This window comes from Lemur catta, chromosome 11 (assembly GCF_020740605.2).
Source record: "Lemur catta isolate mLemCat1 chromosome 11, mLemCat1.pri, whole genome shotgun sequence".
In the NCBI taxonomy this organism is placed as follows: domain Eukaryota; kingdom Metazoa; phylum Chordata; class Mammalia; order Primates; family Lemuridae; genus Lemur; species Lemur catta.
Window position 1 is genome coordinate 56033016 of NC_059138.1, and position 20049 is coordinate 56053064.

General features: G+C 40.8%; 1 protein-coding gene across 2 annotated transcripts in view; it reads right to left on the reverse strand.

Annotated features, from left to right (window-relative positions):
- Window positions 1-20049, reverse strand: part of SLC25A13 (solute carrier family 25 member 13) — a 166070-nt gene that overhangs the window by 97737 nt on the left and 48284 nt on the right. For both annotated transcript variants that reach the window (XM_045564065.1, XM_045564064.1), the window contains exon 4: window positions 4337-4452. In XM_045564065.1, the coding sequence (XP_045420021.1) occupies window positions 4337-4452 (116 nt within the window). The remainder of the gene's footprint in view (window positions 1-4336; window positions 4453-20049) is intronic.

Genomic DNA, 20049 nt, shown 5'->3' on the forward strand with positions numbered 1-20049 from the left:
GCAAAGATAAGCAATAATAAAAATTTTTTTAAATGGATTTCTCATACACTGATGGTGTGAGTGTTAATTGGTACTACCACTCTGAAAAACAGCTTGGCAAGATCTGCTGAAGCTAAATACACACATTCTCTATGACTAGGCAGTACTGCTCGTAGAAATGCCTACACACACATATCCACCCCAAAAAATATATAAAACAATGTTGAAAGAACATTATTTGTAGTAGCTGAAACTGGAAAGGTCCCAAATGTCTATCAACATTATAGAAGGGATAAATGAAAACAGAGTCACAAAATGAAATACCATAGAGCAAAGAAAAAGAATAAAGTAAAAATATATACAACATGGATGAATCTCAAAAATAACATGTTGAAGCAGCCAGACCAAAAGAGTACATTCTGTATAGTTCCACTTAAGTTTAAAAACGGGCAAAATCAACAGATGGTGATAAAGGTCAGTTGTGACCACTGAGACTGGATGCCAGTGACCGGGAGCCAGTGACTGGGAAGAGACCCCTGGACTGCTGGTACCATTCTCTTTCTGATATGGATTGTAATAAACAGGTTTATACACTGTGTAACTAACTATTCATCAAGATGCACACTTATGGTTTGTGCATTCTTCTGCATGCATGCTAAACTTCAAAGTATACTTTAAAAATTAAAAGTAAAAAAAAATCACTCTCATATTAAATAGGCTAAAAATGCAAATGACAACATTTAAAAAATTTTCTTCTCCACACATAATCACAAATTATTAACTAGAATTCACCACTCACCAACATCCTGTCGTGTACCTATTAGATATCTCAAAACACTTATTACTTATAAACACTGGGTATTCCAATAAAAATACATGGTGAAAACAAGAATACTGGAGATAAGCTTTCCCTCAAAACAAGAGAATATAAGGAACTAAATACCAAAGGAACAAAATTGGCCTAATCAAGATCTTTTCATTGCAGCAAACACAGAGTGATCCGGACATGAAAATATGGTAAATGTAAACAAGGCCCCAGAGAAAACAGGGTGAGGTTTCACTGAAATGTGACACTTGATTACCTGCCCCTCGTGCCATCTATTTTTGTTTAATGTATATTCAGCATCAGTGTTAGTAGGGGCGTGACCACCACCAGCTTGTTGACAAACACCGGTGCATACTGAGCTTAGTCACAGAAGCCCTGCTTCAAACACACTCTTAAGTGGAAACCCAATAGGTAAACAGATAAGAGAGTAACTGCTCTCACTCTGGATAAAAGGCAAGGCCCGTGGGGGATCTGAGATGCCACTCTCCAGCCTTGCCTGCAGCCCATGGGAAGGCCCCAGGTGAACCTCTGCATGGTGTGAAAACAATGCTCACCCCAGAATCGTCAAAATTGACTGAGCCAATCTGGGAAGTGAAGAAGGAGCCCCAACCTCTCTCACCACTCCATGTTTACTCCTCCCAGAGATGCACATTGAGGTGGACAACCCTCTGCAATACTAAATGGTCATTCTTTGGTGAAGGATTTACAATGAGCTAAAGAAGTAACTAGAGGTGAGATGGCCAATTGCATGCATCTCTAACAGCCTCATATGGGCAGCCGGCCAGGTTATAAATCTGATTTTCATTTTCCAAATATTTTGGGTTTATGAGGTCAGGACTGACTAGGTAAGTCCTCTTTTTTGGTCCAACTCTAGCTTGTTTGTTTGTTTTGATGTCTTCAACTCCATGATGAGTCCCCTGGAAAACATACTTATTGCTAGCTTCTTTTAAAGGTACCTGTTACCGAAACACTCCTTAAGCTGCTGCCCCTACATATGATTTTGTTTACTTACGCAGAAGACTGATACCCACGCCACCTACATTTGATGACTCTACCTGATGCTATGAAAAATGTTACAAGTCAGGTATTGAATTGTAAACTAATGTTCATTTTGGTATCTTAATACTATGCAATTCTCTTGTAGTTTAATCCTACATAGGGATTAATGGCTCAGAAAACCCAGGCTACATTTTATGACTCTCACAGGATGAGGACCCTACTGGCTCATCATAAATGCATGCAGGACACACATACAACAAATTGTTTTGTGAGACATGCACACTCTAAATTACTTGCGGGAGGCAGTATACATTTTTCTACAATGGTCACATGAACTGATGACATAACCAGAATACTGGCTTCTTGGAATTGGGGCTTCCAATCTCTTATCTCTTGAGAGATGGGACATAGTTCAACATACAGTAGGTGGTAAGTAAATTACTGGCTAACGGGCCAGTGGGTAAAGTGCAAGTTAGAAATAAAGAGCTCCCCAAAGAACAAAAAAGAAAAAAAAAGAAAATCCTTTCTCCTCTTAGGCTATTTCTTGTAGTAGTAATATTTTTATAAAGGCTTTTGTTCTCCAGACAATGTTTTTATATGCAGTAGATCTTTTAATCCTAACATAGTCCTGTAAGGTAGGTTATTACTCTGATTTTATAGATGAGGAAAATAAAGCTCAGAAAGTTGAAATGACTTATTCATCAATAAACAGCTAGTAAGCAGCAGAAACAATTCCCACGCCACCGTACTTTCTACAATTCACAGATGACTCGTTTGCTACATCCTACTTCTCCTGTCCTTTTCTTCACACACCTCCGCCTACACTGGTGAAGTCTCCTGTTTCATTCCTCTACTAGGTGAGGCTCGGTGGCCCACCTCCCTTGCCACTTCACACCCATGAAGGAAAGACTGATCGGAAACCAAGGGAAACATCTGCAGCCCATTCCTCGCTTCTCCCATCTCCAACCCAGCTCTGCATGCAGACTTGCTGGGGAAAGTAGGACGACAAGAGAGAACACACCTGTGCTGACCACATCAGCCCTCACAGGTGTTTTTGTTCATCCCAACAAAATGCTGTCACAACACTGTGATCAAACTGGCTTCCGGTGGGTAAGTCAATGCCACCATGAACTTAGCTGCTCACTTACTACGGGAAGATTTTAACACCTTTTTTTAAAATTGGTGTTCCACTGAAAAGGTGTGGTTGCAGTGGTGCTAAGAGGAATTAGGTGAGGGAAAAGGATATAAAGTTGACCTAAGGATTTTTAAATATTAAATAAATAATACTCACGAAGTGTTAATGAAAAGCATCTAAGCTTCTAGAAACAAAACCAGGCAAGCATATAATTGTTTGCCTTTGCCCAAGATGATCTAACCTTAAATAACTCTGGTCACGTCAAATGAGCATGAAGCAATGAAGGAAGGGGGAAAGTTGGGACAGTAAATCTAGACTTTTTGTGGTTATTATCTTCATTTTTTGATAAGGAAAATGAGGACTTGGGAGGATAATTAACTTGGCTCAGAGACAAAAGTGGCAGAGTTGGAAGGGGCTAAATCTCTGATTCCAGAATCTTTGTTCTCTTATACCATCTATATTTTTCCCATGTCTGTATATTTCCCACAATACATCAAACAAGACAAGCCTCAAAGGTTTTAATGAATTTGAAACTGTGAATAAAGACATTCAAAATGGGCACATTGGCCATCTCCCATGAAAGCATAAGCCACATGCCCAAAGGGCTCCAAAATTCTTCGTGGGCAAAGCTGTCACAGGTTCACATGCATAGACAACATGTGCTGGACACCACGCAGTCCGGGGGAAACATGGTGCTTTCTGTCAAATCCGTCTTCTGCATCCAGTTTATTTTTTAAAAAGAACTTACCACCACCCCACCACTTCCTGGTCTTCCCTTTCTTCTAAGTACTTAAAAGACTTTGGGGTTTTCTGGAGCTTTGTAGCTAATCCCCATGAAGATGTTTCTGCCTTTCAAAATAAAGGCGGCAGCAGCAGAGTGGGCACTGCCAACAGCAGCGTGTGTGTGTGTGTGTGTGTGTGCATGTGCGCTGCTTAGAAGAACAAGGCCCTGCAGGTGCCACTCTGCACCACCATCTTCTGCAGTGCCTCTGGCCACAAAGGATTCCACGAGGACAAGTCGTATTGGGTGCATGAGTAACTCTGTTCCTAGGCTGTGTATTAACCTCTTCATTCTGTAGCGTCACTGGACAACATGACTGACAGTGACCGGAAGGAACAGAAGTCCCGTGTGGCTCTCACATTCTATGACTCTGTGAGGAGACATGCCACATTCTCCCCCACCTTAAAACTAGAGTATCAAAACTACTCAGCCAGAAATGTATTTTCTCAACTAGGAAGACCTGACTAGAGCCCCAAAACAGTGAGGTTATCTTTTTAAAAAGCGATATGCTAATTTCTTAAAAGCATTTCCATACACTTCATTTCATTCCTGGAAAAAAAGAAATGCTCACACAAGTCCACACTCACACAGATGCGCACACAATCACGCTCCTTACCAAAAGTAACTTCTCCTTTGCCAGCTTTGTCAAACAGCTGAAAGGCTACCATAAACAAAGCATCTGGGGCACACAGGACAGATTCAAATGCTACAAATTCTTGAAAGGATATTAATCTGCAACACAAAACAAGCACAAAGCATAAAGTCAGTAGCTTGTGGAAAACAAAAGCATATACAAACATACAGTGAGGGAAAAAATAAGATGTCACTGCCAAAAAATAAAGTTCAAACCTAGAAACATTTATAAGCACTTAACATTTCCTTTTGTATATAGTGGACTGTAATCACAATCTGCAGAATCTAAAAGACAAGACAGGGTTGACAATATGGTGACACAGTAAATGCATTATAATTTCAAATGTAACTTTTATCCAACATCATGTATGTTTCAGTCTTCCTTCAGGCATGTTGTTGGGTTCTATAATTAAAGTTTAGATATTTTAGACTAAGATGTGATGGCACAATAGTAAAACACAACAGCTTTGTTATTCGTTAATAACTTTATACATCATGTAAAAATGGTTCACAGTCATTCATTCATTACTGACCACATGTGAATTGAACTAGGGACGTTACAGGGGAAAATACAGATAAATCAAACATGAAATGTTACTCCAAGGAACTTCTAGTCTGGTAAGGCAGATAGCTTTCGTCTAGAAATCGCAGCCTACAGGACAGACAAATATTAAGACAAGGACTAATACAACCATAGCAGAATTCTGGTAAAAATCAAAGAAGGCATTGTGGCAGAAATGGAATTTGAGCTGGGCCTTTAAAAATGAGTATGCAGTAATGGGTGTGGCCAGGAGGACACTTCAGGCAGAAGGGCAGGTGTAGAAAGCCAAGCAGTGCACGGGGAAATGATGAGTAACTGACTGTGTCTGGCAGTGGAGGGTGTAAAGAGAACACCCTCTTTACACCTGTGTGAAATGAGATCAGAAATACAGGGCCAGAGATGGCCTCACAGCAAGAAAAGGGCCTGGTCATCCTTCTCTAGAGAAAAAGAGTAACCGAGAGTTTCTGAGGGAGGTCACACTGTGATCAAATCTACGCTTTAGGAAGAACACAACAGGCCAAAGATATTCGGTCCATAACAGCTTTCCTAGAAATGTCTTTTTGCCACTGTTTTGTATTTTAAAAGTCCAAATATTTCAATGATACACTGAGATCCTCCAAGTCTCGGGAGGATAGGGAGGGAGGAAGAAATGCTTTTCACATGTTTCACAGAACAGTTACTTCTAAACATCTTAAAGAGAACACATTTTTATACAATGTGTTACAAAGTTAATTTAGCTATTTCCCAGAATATCACTGGATTATAATAATGCCACAGAGAAATACAAATACGATATCTCTGTATCATCCACCATCTAAAACAGGTCCTTCTGAAGGCCTGGGACTACCCAGGCGCAGCACGGGTTTCAGGACAGTACTTGCTGAGGACGTTGCAGCCTCTCCTGCAGTCTCTCTCTCACTGAGGATCTGAGCGTAAGCAAAACCAGGGCAAGGCGGGGATGGGAGGGAAGCAATCACGAGTCAGCTGTTCCTGGCTGAACTCAAAAGAGCTCAGTACCTGTTGGAGGGAAGGGGAGGTGGTCGTGCACATACATAACCTCTAGAACACAAGAGTTGAGTGTCAAAAGTGAAAGAAAAAATAAAGCACTAAGGGGCACAAAGGACGGAATGATTTATTCTGCCTGGACAGCTGCCTTGGGGACAGCTTCACAGAGGCATGGCATCTGAAGAGCAAATTTCCAAATTGAAAAGATCTTGGGAGATCATCTATTTCAATCTCTTTGTTTTACTTTTGAGGAAACTGAAGCTAGAAAAAAGTAGTGATTTGGGTAAGGTGAAACAATTGGCTTCTGGCATTTTGGCCTAAAAACTAGGTGTCCTGGTGTCCATTTGACCTGGGAACAATTCCAACTGGTGTGGGAAGATGCACACAGGAAGGAAGGGTGAGAGGACACTGCACACGGGGAAACGGCAGAGCGAAGTACAGAGCTGAAACAGAGAAGATGGACGTGCTGTGGTTGGAGGATGCAGGAGTCACCGCTCCTTTACCCAGCAGTTCATGAGGAGCAGGGACTGGTGTGGGCTAGATGTCAGCCACCAGAAGGGGACCTCAAAGGCTGAGTAACAGAATCTTGATTTTTTTTTCCTGCAGGCAGTGAGAAGTCATTCGAGGTTTTGGATTAATAAATGTCAGGTTCAAATCTTTGTTTTAGAAAAAGAACTGGTGTGGAAAATGAATTTAAAGGAGAGATGAGGTGTGGGGGACAGCCTGACAGCTAGGCATCGCAGGGGTCTATGCCAGACCTGGAGCCCTAGGAATGAAAACCAAGGAAAGCCTAGAGAAATACAGTTGAGGCAGAAATGACAAAAAGTGGTCAGGACTGGATGTCGTTGGCTGAGGGCAAGGAAAGAAGCCAGGAGGCTGCCAAGACTTCCAACTTGGATCAGTGGAAGGGAAGATGATACCACCACCAAAGATAAAGAAGAAAAAAGAAAATAAAAAAGGAGGGGGGAAATGGAGAGAAGGGAATTGTGGGAGAATGTGACCCCCTCTGTGTTAAATCTGAGGTTCTAGCGGGACACGGATATGGTTCCCAGGCGGAAGCCAGAAGAGTCTGAGTGGAACTCAGGAGAGATGCTGGCATGGGCTGAACTGTGCCCCCTATCCCGACGCCCCGTACCTCAGAATGTGACTGTCTGAGAAACAGAGTGGTTGCAAATGTCACTAGTTAAGATGGGGTCATCCTGAAGTAGGGCAGGCACCTAATCCAATATGACTTGAGTCTTTATAGAAGAGGGAAATTTGGACACAGACATGCACACGGGGGCAAAATCACACAAAGATAAAGGCAGAGATCAGGGTGATGCTCTGCAAGCCAAGGAACGACGACGATTGCCAGCAGCCCCCCAGGAGGCTGGCAGGAGGCACGGAACAGATTGTCCCTCACGGCCCTTCAGAGAGAAACAACGCTGCCTGAGCCTTCATCTTGGACTTCTAGCCTCCAGAACTTGGGACAGGAAGTTTCTGTTTTGTAAGTCACCCAGTTTACGGCACAGTGCTTTGTTACAGCAGCCTGAGGAAACTAAGACAGAGGCCAAGATTGGAAGCACAGATCTGGGAGTTTTTGAAGAGAAGTTACTTAAAGCTGTGAATGAAACTGCCCATGAGTAGTTCATTTAGGGATATCTCATTTTCCTCTTCAGAAATGCTCTAATAAAGGCAGGCCTTGAGGAACTCACCCTCAGGGTGGCCACTCGAGACTTCTGAGGCAGGGCAGAGGGCAAATGTGTTTCTGATCCCCGGTCCCCGTCACCACAGCTCCTGACGTCCCCCTGCCCCACTAGGCAGGAACCCACGGCCACACAGCCACCTTGCTGTTCCCCAGGGTAACCTGCCCGCACTTTGTTGATGCAGAAAACAATCGCATCTACTTAATCACCCCTGCACAGACATTAGGTTAGTTAAAAGAGAATCACATTGTGTGTTATCTAGAAAAAGAACATTTTTTGTTACATGGTCTGAATAAAGAAAGGCTTAAGTACAATAAAAAGAGCATCTTACCGCTCTCAAAACAGTACAAGAGACCTGGAGTCTACATATACATGTGTATGAAGAAATCCTTGGCTGGCAATGCCAATGTTTCATAACCATGACTGGCCGATAAATACTCTGGTATTTTAGGCATGTTACTGATACCAAAAAGTATGTAATTTGGTAATCCTGTTAGATACAAGTATTATACATCTATGTAGGAGGTATACAGATGAACCATGAAATCATAATGTATTACTGTTCACCTAGATCATTTTGGATTTTTGAGATAATCTGACTAGAAGGCTATCAGAGTAATTATATAGTACTATATTCATTTACAGCATGATATCTAAAGACATTTATAAATATTTTTGTATAAACAGTGCTTCAGTCTTGCTTTACAGATTTAATGGGTATTAACATAAGTTACAACAAAGAAGACAAGCTTAATCAAGTTCAGACCTGGCTGGTGAGCTCACTTAGCTCCTTTTCCACTTCTAACTCCCAGAACTTCTTTGACAATGTTAGATGCTCTTTAAAACCAATCACACAGCTCTGGTTAACTCTATGACTAGATCTAAGGGTGGCATTGGACACCAGCAAGCACCTGCAGGAACTAATACAACATGGGTCAGCTAACATGGAAGCAAATACAGAAGTCATGTTTTCACAGGTCTCCGCTGCTCAGAGGTTAGGGGACAGCAGGTTTCTAACTGTTCTGTTTCATTGTTCTGATGCTATTAGAGATTTTTTTAGGTAAGTCATTTTTGTTTTATAAACTGCTAGAGCTGCTGTGCTCCTTTTGGAAGCCATTTATGACAGCGGCAACTGTATAACTCCTTCAAAGTCCAGGCAAAACAGCCAAAAGACTGGACACTACTATAAATACCGAGCCAAAGACAAAAGGGCTTAAAAGTGGATTACATCTGTAAACTATGCTTATGACAATGTACAGATTATGTATCCATCACATACAGAGAAGATACTAGAAGGATATACACCAAAATGGTGATGGTGCTTCTTTATCATAGTATAACGTTTAAGTCCTGCCCTATCCCCAGCCCAACTTTGCAAGGGGCAGCTCTTAGCCTAGATACTCAAAATATAATAGAGAATAAAGACTGAAAACCATGACATTATGGAAAAACGGTAATATAAGAGAACTAGAGGTAAATTACTCAATGAATTCAGAGGAGGGAAAGATTATTGTCATACTGAGAGAAAGGAGGAAAATGAGAAAAGTCTTACTGAAATTAGGAACATATGACATTAGAGGAAAGGTGTGATCAGGGAACACGGGATCAGTCTTGGTACAGAGGGAAGATACAACCAAGGGAACACAGAACATCAGTCTTGCAGTAGAGGGAAGATGTGACCAACAAAGATGGGGCTGGGGGAAGGAGGGCCCACCAACTGCAACTGTGGTCTGGCTTCAGTGCTTACTCTGTGTGCTGGGCAGAGACCAGTGCTGGGAGTATACAGATAAAAAGCGCAATCTCTGCTCCCCAGGACTGGTGGTCCAGAGGGGCAGAAGGTAAGCCAGGAACCAAGGAAGGAAGACCACAGATGAAGAACCCAAAGCAGTGCAGATGTGCTAGAAAACAAATGCAATGGCAGATATGGTGCACAGGTTCTGATCACGAGGGCCCAGGAGGGCCTAGGTTTGAAATGTTTAATGACATGATCAATGTTGTCCTTCAGAACATTTAATCTGGCAAAGGAGTGTTAAATGAGCTGGCAGGAGGAGAGATTAGAGTTGGGGAGACGTGTTGGTAGAATCCAGAGAAGAGCCAGCAAGTCCTGAGTGAGGAGGAAGGGGTCCTGTGCCAGGGGCTGGGAGGCAGTGCTGCATCGCCGGAGGATAGTTTGACAACACAGCAAGAATCTCAAAGATACTCTTACTCCTCGACATGCCACAATTCCACTTCTAGGAGTTTATAGTAAAAATTAACTAATGAATGTGTGCAAACTATTATATATAGGGATGTTCATGCAGCATTGTTGGTAGTAGTGAAAAAAGTGAAAACAACCTCAATAAACAATATGTGACTGATTAAATAAAGGAACATTCATATACAGGATACTGTTTAACCACTAAAAACTGTTATAAACAAATCCATGGTATTAAGTAAAAAATAATTTACATAAAGGTATGTAGAAAACTGTTCCATTTTGTTAAAATGGACAAAAATAATATTTTACACACACACAAAATGAGAGGGACTGCACACCAAAATGTTAGCAGCGGCTATCTCTAGGTGATTAAATTATTAGGAATGTAAGGTATTTTTTTCTTTTTGCTTGCTCCTGTTTTCTAATCTTTTCAATAACACCCATACTGTATTATTTTTGTAATAAGAAAAAAACCAAAAATTCATATGAAACAAAATAGCAAGGACCTAAACTGGCATAGTGACAGAGAGGCTGAGTAAGAAGTAGCGGGGGAAACAGAGGGTTGGGGAGGGAGGCACAACTGAAAAAAGAAACAAAGGACGTTAACTTCTGGTTAAGGAGGGGGTGGTCTCCAGCTCCTCCCTCCCTGCTGTTGCCTATCCTCACTGAGCAGTGGCTCAGACCCCCTGTGGTCCCTTTCGTCTCCCACCAGGCTCCTATCTCCAGCCAACTCTGTGGCTCTGAAAGTTTAAGCAACTGCACATAAGGATCTGGTCTATTCAGACTGCAGGAAGTTTGGCTGCAGACAATGTACCATATCAAAATCCTATTACCACTTTCACTCAAGGTTCCTAACCACAAGGGTGCTTCACAAAAATAACTTCTCCTTAGAACCCTCTTCTGTGTGTTACAACAGAAACCAAGCAATTGTCTGGGGTTAATGGCAGGGATAAAAGTAAAATCTAACTCCAAAGATATGGTTCTAACCATCAGACCGCCTGAGTTCAAGTACCTGTGGGTATTAAAAAAAATAATCCACAATTAGACTCTCTTATGATCACCTGTTTATCAAAAGAGCTTTGGTCTCCGTGATTTTAGTATCTTTTAATAGCTTTTTGGCTTTTACAGCTCTCCTCTTTCCCTCCTATTTGCCTTGCAAACACACACTGTTCAGGCAACCAAGCAAATCTGTATCCTGCACCCACTGTATGCCAGGCCATGCCCTAGGCACTCAGGATACCGTGAAATGGACACAATCTGTGTCCTCGAAGAACTACAGTGGGTGGGGGGAGGTAATAAACACAAATATAAAGATAATTCCAGAATCGGATAACCACTGTGTAGGATAAAATAGAGGACTACATTACAGTACTGCTTCTCTGCCCCAGAGATGCTATTTTATTGGTCTGAGGAGACCTGAACGCTCATTTGTTTTTTTTTTAAATCTCCCAAGTGATTCTACCGGGGAGGAGGATGAGGGTGGAGGCGTGTTTGGGACACACAAGGTGCACGGATTTTATTCCTAGACCACATGGGAATCAGCCGTTGTTGGAGGGTTTCATGCAGGGGAGTGACATGACCCCCCTCAGAGTGAGAAAGGTTATGAAAAATGCTCAGGACACCATGAAGTGGGGACCACAGGGCGAAGCAGTGAGCCCAGGTAGATGTGGCAGTGGCAGGCTGGGCTGGGGCTGTAGCAGGAGAACCATGAAGAGGTCAAACCCAGGATACATTTTTTAGGCAATTGTTTAAGGCTTAATAATGTCGGGACTGGTGGGGACTGTCCTAAAAGTCACAGCAAATAGTTTTTAAAGCCCAGGAGCTGGTGAACCCCCGTCCCCCCCAAAAGAGGACACACAGTGGCCTGTGGCTGCAGGGGCTGTGGCAGCCAGAAGCAGACTCAGAGGCCCAAGATCACGGAGGATACGAAAGCTACCCGTTAGGCAGATAACCACGGAGCTCATAAATAAAGATTTTTATTTAATATGCCAGCTGATGGTCAGCCAGCATACAGACGAAGACTTGCAGCCCCGATTATGCAAATTCATCGCGGTTGTTTCTAACCTGCTCTAAAAAGAGACAATGAGTTACTACCCGGATCTTATATTCTAAAATTCAACAGGAATAAGGTACAAAGAAACCTGAGTTCCAGTCTCACCTTCGCCTAACAGGCCAAATGACCCTGTTGGACAAGGAGGAGCAGACTTCCTTTCTGGTCCCATAAAAGGTGCTCTCATAGAAGCCTCTCCAAAATCCTGTTTTCTTCCATGTTAGGTTACAGGGAGTTATTTCATGCCCACCCTTGGCTCCGGCAAGGGCCCTGGCATTCCCTGGAGTGCATCTGTCTGAGGCCAGCAGGGCTCTCCAGCTCTACTATGTACTCTGGTTCAAATCTAACTGCAGTGTTTGCCAGGGGCCTATTTAAATTCATTGGCTCCAATGAAATCTGGCAGATTGAATATTGTTCAAACAAGCAGGCTACTGCCTGGCTTTAAAAACCTATTAAAGACTTTTATTAGCAATTTTACTGTATTGTTATCATGAATTTGGCCTATAAATACCACCTCTGTGTATATCACTGCCTCCATATTGGCAAAAGAAGACAAATATATAGGCTGTTATACTTGTGAGCTTAACTCCATAAGTGATCTGTCCATGATGCCAGCTCTACCTGGCAAATCACTCCAACTGGTACTTGGGCTGCCCAAGGCTGACTGTGCCAACCAGGGGGATTTACACGGAACATTCTTATACTTCCAATATTCTCTCCCTTATCAGATGAATCTAGTACATTTAACAGGTATGATTAATCCATTTTCTAGTTCCCCTCAACTAGAACACAGTTAATTTAATTAACACTAGAAAATGTCTTCTACCTTCACATCTTCTTATTCCTGATTTCTTCTTTCCCTCCCTACTAAATAACTATTGCCCAGGGAGATCAGGAGAATCTGTCCCCCGGTCCTTGCCACCTCCCCCAATCTCCCACCTTTTAACCTTCGAATCATAAAAAAGCTCTAATTGTGGCCAATCCCCACAAGAATGATATTGTATTAAGGAAAAGAACCACTACAAGCTTTTTAAAACTAGAGACAAATCACATTCTTTACCTTCACAAGTCTCTAGATAAATAGCCTTTATTTCTTAAATACTAGTAGATGTCACTTAAAAAAATGAAAAGCTACCTTATCATGTTACATTTTTTCCTGTTTTGAATAACTACCAATACTGAGAGAATTTACATACATCACAAATATTCTATATTTTAATTGTATTATGGGTATTTTGAGATCTATCCAAAGACTTCTTTTTTTAAAAAAAGGAAAAGTGTACTAAGTTAAAAAAAATTAATAATAAACAATCCACTTTAAATTGGTTAGTGCCTTTAAAGGGGGAAAAGCATCAAAAAGGGGAAAGAAAGACCATTGGGGAAAAGAGAGAAAAGTCAGTGTTAACCATGTGGGAAAATGGATTTATGCAAACAAAGCAGATTTAAAAAAATCTAAGTTTCCTACATCTTTCCTTTAAGGTTGGAAGGCAAATGGCAAATGAAGAAGGATAATAGGGAGATAAACCACAAATAAGAAATCAGTAACTGAAAAGCCAGCAGGTGTACGAATCTGTCAGCATACACTGGCATAACTCTCTGTATAAAGTAGCAGGTCGGTTTACCCAGATAACCACTGGATAACCAGTTACTTTAAATGCACCCAAGGACAGAGAGAACGGCCTGTGTGCTGGGCACCCACTCCCAAACCTTTCGCTTGTCTGACTACAGTTTCTAGTTTGATCACTCCCTTGGTTTAGAACTGAAAAGCCCCAAAGTGCCCTCCACTCAATAGACCTTGTGGATACCTAAGGCACAGCTTGAAGAAGAGAATTTTCTCATGCACACTTTTAGCAGATACCTATATTATCTATATGTGTTCTTGGCTCAAATAACATTTTAAAATGCCAAAAATTGACTGAGTTAAATGATTTTTTAATTGGAACACAATGCCTTTCTCAATGGGCTTTCATGCATCTTTGAAGCAAGGTAATAATGATTAAAACAAATATTCTAAAACAAATAAAAGGTACCTAAGCACAGACACACAAAAAGTGACAAGAGCAAATGTGCTATTTTCTTGCACCTGCCATTGAAAAGTTCCCACTCTGTTAAAAAAAAAACATACATATAAAAATAAGCAGTAAACTAATCAATTACTCTGGAACATTTTAGCATTTTCTTTCATTCAATTATAATTTTTACATTTTGGATATACACAAAAACCTCTTTTGATGCGATTGTAATATAAGCCCTTGGCAAAGCAAAAATTAAATGAGTGAAATAGCCCTTATCATTTTAAGAAATAAAATTATTCATGGTGTGGGCAAGAGGAAATAAAAGTATACAGGCTTGAGCCAGAATATCACAAAAAAAAAAAAAAAAAAACCAGCCAACATTAATATCTGCTGTGCCAGCTGAATTCAAATTAACCCAATTTTTACATGTTAATTAAACCAGCTATTTTCTTCTTATTGTATTTTTGCTTCTTAAATAGTAGAGTCTACAAGTGATTCCCAACAGACTTGTTCCAACAACAATGACGTATTCATTTACTTCTATTATGACCACACAATACAGTAACTGAGCAGTAATTTTTCACAGTCAATTACATGTGTGGTTCTTTATGCTTAAAGATGCTGAAATAATGTGTACTATAGAGCCATATGCCTGAATCTCTAGTCTGCCAGAGGCAGTTGCCTGGGTAACACATTTTCTCTCCGGTTTAGCATAACCCTTCATTGACTATCATTAGGTGTCATTAAATAGCAAACATTAACATGAACTTCAATATACTACTTAGATAGAGTCATTTTACCCATGTAAACAAGTGCTCCATCATTTATAATAACCTTAAAATAGATTATGATTTTCTGTATTTAAAACCATAAAAAAGAAAAAAAAAGTGTCCACATGTTGATTCCAAATTGAATTTGCAGAATTTCTGATAACATAAAGAACTCAGATCAAGTTTCAAGGATAACACTTCCTAATATTGTAGTCATAATACTCAATGTAAGCCAAGAAAGATCAGGTTTTTAAAATTTCCTTAATGTTGTAAAATAATTCCACCAACTGCATCTCAGACCAAAGATTGTTTTACCCTCTTTTCTAATGAGGAGAATGCACACAAGCTTAGTAACAAAATGAATTTAAAGAATACGGTACTTAAAAATCAAGGTACATAGTAACAAATAGAAAGTAGGGATACATCGAATATTATAAAAAAATTTTCTAGCTGTATTGATATGTAACTGACAAAAAGTGCATATATTTATGGTATACAACTTGATGTTTTGTTATACGTATACATGGTGAAATGATTACCATAATCAAGCTAGTCAACATATCCATCAGCTTACATAGTTATTTCACATAGTTAAAATACTTTACATGTTTAAAATTTAATGAAATATTATATAGTTTAGATATGGCAATAAACAATTTCTACAGGGTATTCTAGAGCAATGCCTGCATTAAGAGTCGCAGCTATCCCAAACACTCTCCATGAGCCCGGTCCCCCCACCTCAAACAAGCATCCGTGTCTAAGAAAAACAATGTGGTTTCTCTATAAACATTCTCAACAGTTAGAGCCCCTGTTCCCACACAACCTTCTCAATCAGATTACCACTCCCAAACCACGGAATTATGATGCTTCTGAGACACATCAAAATTCCATATAAACCTAAATTTGGTCTATAAGCAATTACGATGTTTTCTCTACTATCTGCATCACAAATAGCCTCCAAAATGTCCATGCTAATTTTAAAGGGTACACACAAAAAGAAAATAAATCAGCAAATGGAACAACTACTCCAATATATTTTCCTACCTTTCCTAGTACAGGAGAAAGGAAGGCTCCAAAATCCTGGAAGTAAGGACAGGGGAACTGACAGAGGTTCAGGGGACAGCACCAAAGCTGTCCACGGTCAACTTAAGAATAACTAAAGAGAAAGCTCTGCCAAGACTAACTGAGTACCTGGTTATGAGGAAAGATCTCCAAAACTATTGTGATGATGAAGTGGTATTTTTTTTTCTTTCTTTCCTGCACCTGTTTCCTAACCCCAAATAAGGAAGAAATATCCACACAAAATGGTGTGACTTAGGCTTGGGTGCCATGCTCCTACCCCCACTGCTCTAAAAATATTCGTCTGTTTGCAGTGGTGAAAAAAACCTCCATCACATGTTCAGTTTGAAAGGTGAGACACAGTTGGCAGCGCAAAAATTATTTATTATTAATTGTATATACCATTTGATTTCAGCACTATGCTTTATTTTTTTTAATTGAGATAGGGTCTCACTATATTGCCCAGTCTGGTCTGGATCTCCTGGGCTCAAGTGATACTACCATCTCAGCTTCCCCAGTAGCTGGGATTTTAGGTGTGAGCTACCACACCTGGCTTCTCAGCACTCTGTTTGGAATGAATGTTTCCATGAGGAAAATCATAAGAAATAAATTGAAAACAAGGATAAATAAATCTCTAAGCAAAACATTTTCAAGATATTTTCAGATCAAGAGAGATTCAGTTACATCTCTGATGCCTCCATGACAATTCACATTCTGAATGACTGACTACCTAAGACACTCTGATTTTAAGTGAAATTAAAAAACAATTAAAACTAAATTGTATAAACTGTAATGACTAGGAAAAGTAGCCTAAGCCTTATTAATAAAAATTAAAATAAAAAGTGATTTCTAAAACCTGGTGCAATGGTATGTACCTGTAGTCTAAGCTACTCAGGAGACTGAGGCAGGAGTTTCAGACCAGCCTGGACAACATAGTAAGATCCCATCTCTAAAATTAAAAAAAAAAAAAAAAAAGGCTCTCTGCTTACAATATTCTGATTAGTGGTGCTTCTAGATTTTACCCCAAATCCACAACAAACAGAATGCTATTCCCACCTCTACTCCCAATACAGACTAAGATTTTACTACATACACATAATTTGCTTGCTTAAGAAATTGTATAAGATCTAGTAAAGAAAAAAACATAAACTTTTCATATTTAATTATGTTTTGTTATATAAAAAATCACAACAAAATACAATGAATTGACCTATCAATGCAGGTCACCCATGAATGTAGATTTTTATTAAAATATCCTAAAGAATTTATTATGATTGATTGAGCCTTTTCTATTTAGGCTTATATTTTATTTTACTCTATGGAAGAACCTATATAAAAAGAACCTAATTTTGGCCAGGCACAGTGGCTCACACCTGTAATCCTAGGACTCTGGGAGGCTGAGGTGGGAGGATCACTTGAGGTCAGGAGTTCAAGACCAGGCTGAGCAAGAGTGAGACCCTGTCTCTACTAAAAATAGAAAAATTGCCAGGCATGGTGGAGTGTGCCCGTAGTCCCAGATATTTGGGAGGCTGAGGCAGGAGGATCACTTGAGCCCAGGAGTTTGAGGTTGCAGTGAGCTATGATGATGCCACTGCACTGTAGCCAAGGCAAAAGAGCAAGTCTCTGTCTCAAAAAAAAGAAAAAAAGAAAAAAAGAACCTAATCTTATGAGTGATTTTCTCTACACAAAGAATCCCTCAGAATAATTTTATATAAACTAGAATGACCCCAAACAATTGTGGAACCAGACTATCTGGAGAAAAGTGAAGAGAGGAGAAGAAAATAGATTTGCTAAAAGTTTTAGCACCGGTTACAGAGAAGAACTGCATGAAATATTACAGTATCCTGGAGAAAAATGATACCAGAGATTTTAACATGTAGAAATTTAATATGAAACCAGAGAGAGAAATCTGAGAATCTCATCCCCTCTTGTCAACACCTCACACGTGCATGGCACTTCATGTGTTCAGTCTATTCAACAATTGTTTATGGAGTGCCATTATGTGCCAGCCTGTTCTAGCACCTGCAGATTTTGCAGGGAACAAAACAGACAGAAAGCCCTGCTTTCATGGAGCTTACAGCCAAGTGTGTGAAGGGGTGACAATAAAGCAATTAATAAAACCCATACATACAAGATAACTGCCATGAGACATACCTAAAAGAAGTGAGTGAGCTTCCTGGGGGAAGAGTCTTACAGAGAGAAGGAGCAGCGCAAGTCCCCTAGATAGGAACGAACATGGTGTGTTCACGGTGCAGCGAGAAGACCAATGGCGCTGGGACAAAGTAATTAAGGGGAAGAGCAGTGGGAGATGAAATAAGGGGGCGGGGAGGTAAGGTCGGAGTGGTCACTGTAGGACCTTGTTGGCCACAGTAAGGACTTTGGCTTTGTGAGCCAGAGAGTGACATGATCCAACTTAGGTTTAGCAGGATCACTCTGGCTGCGCAGGGAGACTTGGTAAGAGGTGATTACAATCCAGGTGAGACAGTCATGCCTGAGACCAGGATAGTAGCAGCAAAGGTGGTAAGAAGTGGGCAAATTCGGGACATAGTATAACATCTCTCCTCAATGCTATGAGTAGAGTCAAGAAAATTAAATCAAGCAAAATGCAGGGTCCTGCTATGGGGAGTTCAATTACTTGGTGGGAATGATTCTAAACAACTAGGCAACTGGAGGCCACACACCAATCACCAGCTGCACTGCACCTGAACTTGCACTGATACAGAGAGAACTGAGGAGTTTAATTATTATTTTTTTGCTCATTAAATGAGCATAAATTTTATTCCTTAAAAATAAAAATGAAGCAGAACTACAGTAGTATGTACATTCACTACCCTGCTGCCCATATTAAGCATCTTGACCAGCGGCAGGTGTACCACTGTCTTTGCTATTTCCAGTGTAGGCTAAACATCGGCCTTATTTTAGAAACTGATGCGTATTTGACAAGGCACCTCCTAAAGGGATGCCCTGGTCGGGCAGTCTGAAATCGTCAGTCTTTCAGAGGTGACCACAGTGGTTATAAGCTAGAGTTGGAAACTTCTGTATAGGTTTTTCCTGTATGACTTTATGAAACAAGGCCAATAATAAAGCTTGTCTTGGAGTTTGCCTTTGGCCTTTTTCTCACGTGAGGGCTTGCCCCTAGACTTGGTTACTGGGTCTCCGTCTTTCTCGGCCAACTTCCTAACATCTTCCTTTTTCATACTGTCCTTGCTGGTATCATGAAACCGGAAGAGCTACCGTCACCTTGCAAAGAAATCGGACAGATGAGTTTTCCCATATACTGACAGTACAGCCAGCTACATTAGATGTAAGATTAGAAGAGCGGTGTGGGAGAAAAGAAGAAAGCAAGGATGTCTCCAGGGTTTGGGCTGGAATGTCGTGAGACAGCAAATAGGAAAGGAAGATCACTTTCGGAGAGGAGGCTGGGGAGCCTGGCTCAGGACACCTGAGGTTTGAGCGGCTCATTAGATATGCAAGTAGAAGAGTTCACAGAAGCAGCTGGATGAATGCATGACTTTGGAGTGCCACAGAAAGGAGAGGGCTAGAGACATAGAAGTTATGAAGTATTCAGAGCCATGAGATGGGGCAAGATTACCCAAGAAGCAGTTAGGAAAAACTAGAGAAACGAGAAAGAACCAGAAAAGGAGACTGGGAAAGAGCAGGCAGTGAGGTATGAGGGAGCAATGGAACATGGAGTTCTGAAAGTGCAGAAAGCATTTCAAGAAGGTGTGAGGGAGCAACTATGTTAACCTGAGGACTAATATTATCATTGGATTCTGCGGTGTGGACCTTAACAAGGGCAGATTCAGTAGAGCCATGGAGGAAATCCTGAGGAGAGTGGATTCCAGAATGAATGGGCAGAGAGGAATTAATGTAAGGGCCAGAAAGGACAAGACTTTTGATGAGTGTTCCAGAAAGACGAGAAATGGGGCAGAATCTGAAGGTGGAAGTGGAATCCTGAGAAGTTTTTCTTCATAAAAGAGTAATATTGGAAGGTCTGTGTGCTGCCAGGAAAGATCCTAGGGACCGGACAGGAGAAGCAGGAGGTGATCAGGCAGGAGAGAGGGAAGGCGAGAGGGGTGTTAGAGCAATACCTGTGAGTAAAGTGAGAAGGGAAAGCTACTGGGTGACAAAACACACACATTCACTGAGCAAGTAATAACTCCATTTAATCAGATGAGAAAACAGGTTCAGAGAGGTTAGGTCACTTGTCGAAGGTCTCACGGACTTTAAGAGACCTAGGAAGATATGCACGCATGTTTTCGACTGCAATCAGTGTTCCTCTCACTATACAATGCTCTTCCCACGTGACTGACAGCAGCCGTCAGCAGAAGGAATACTGTGCTACATATACGTAACATTGAAACCCTTTCGTGT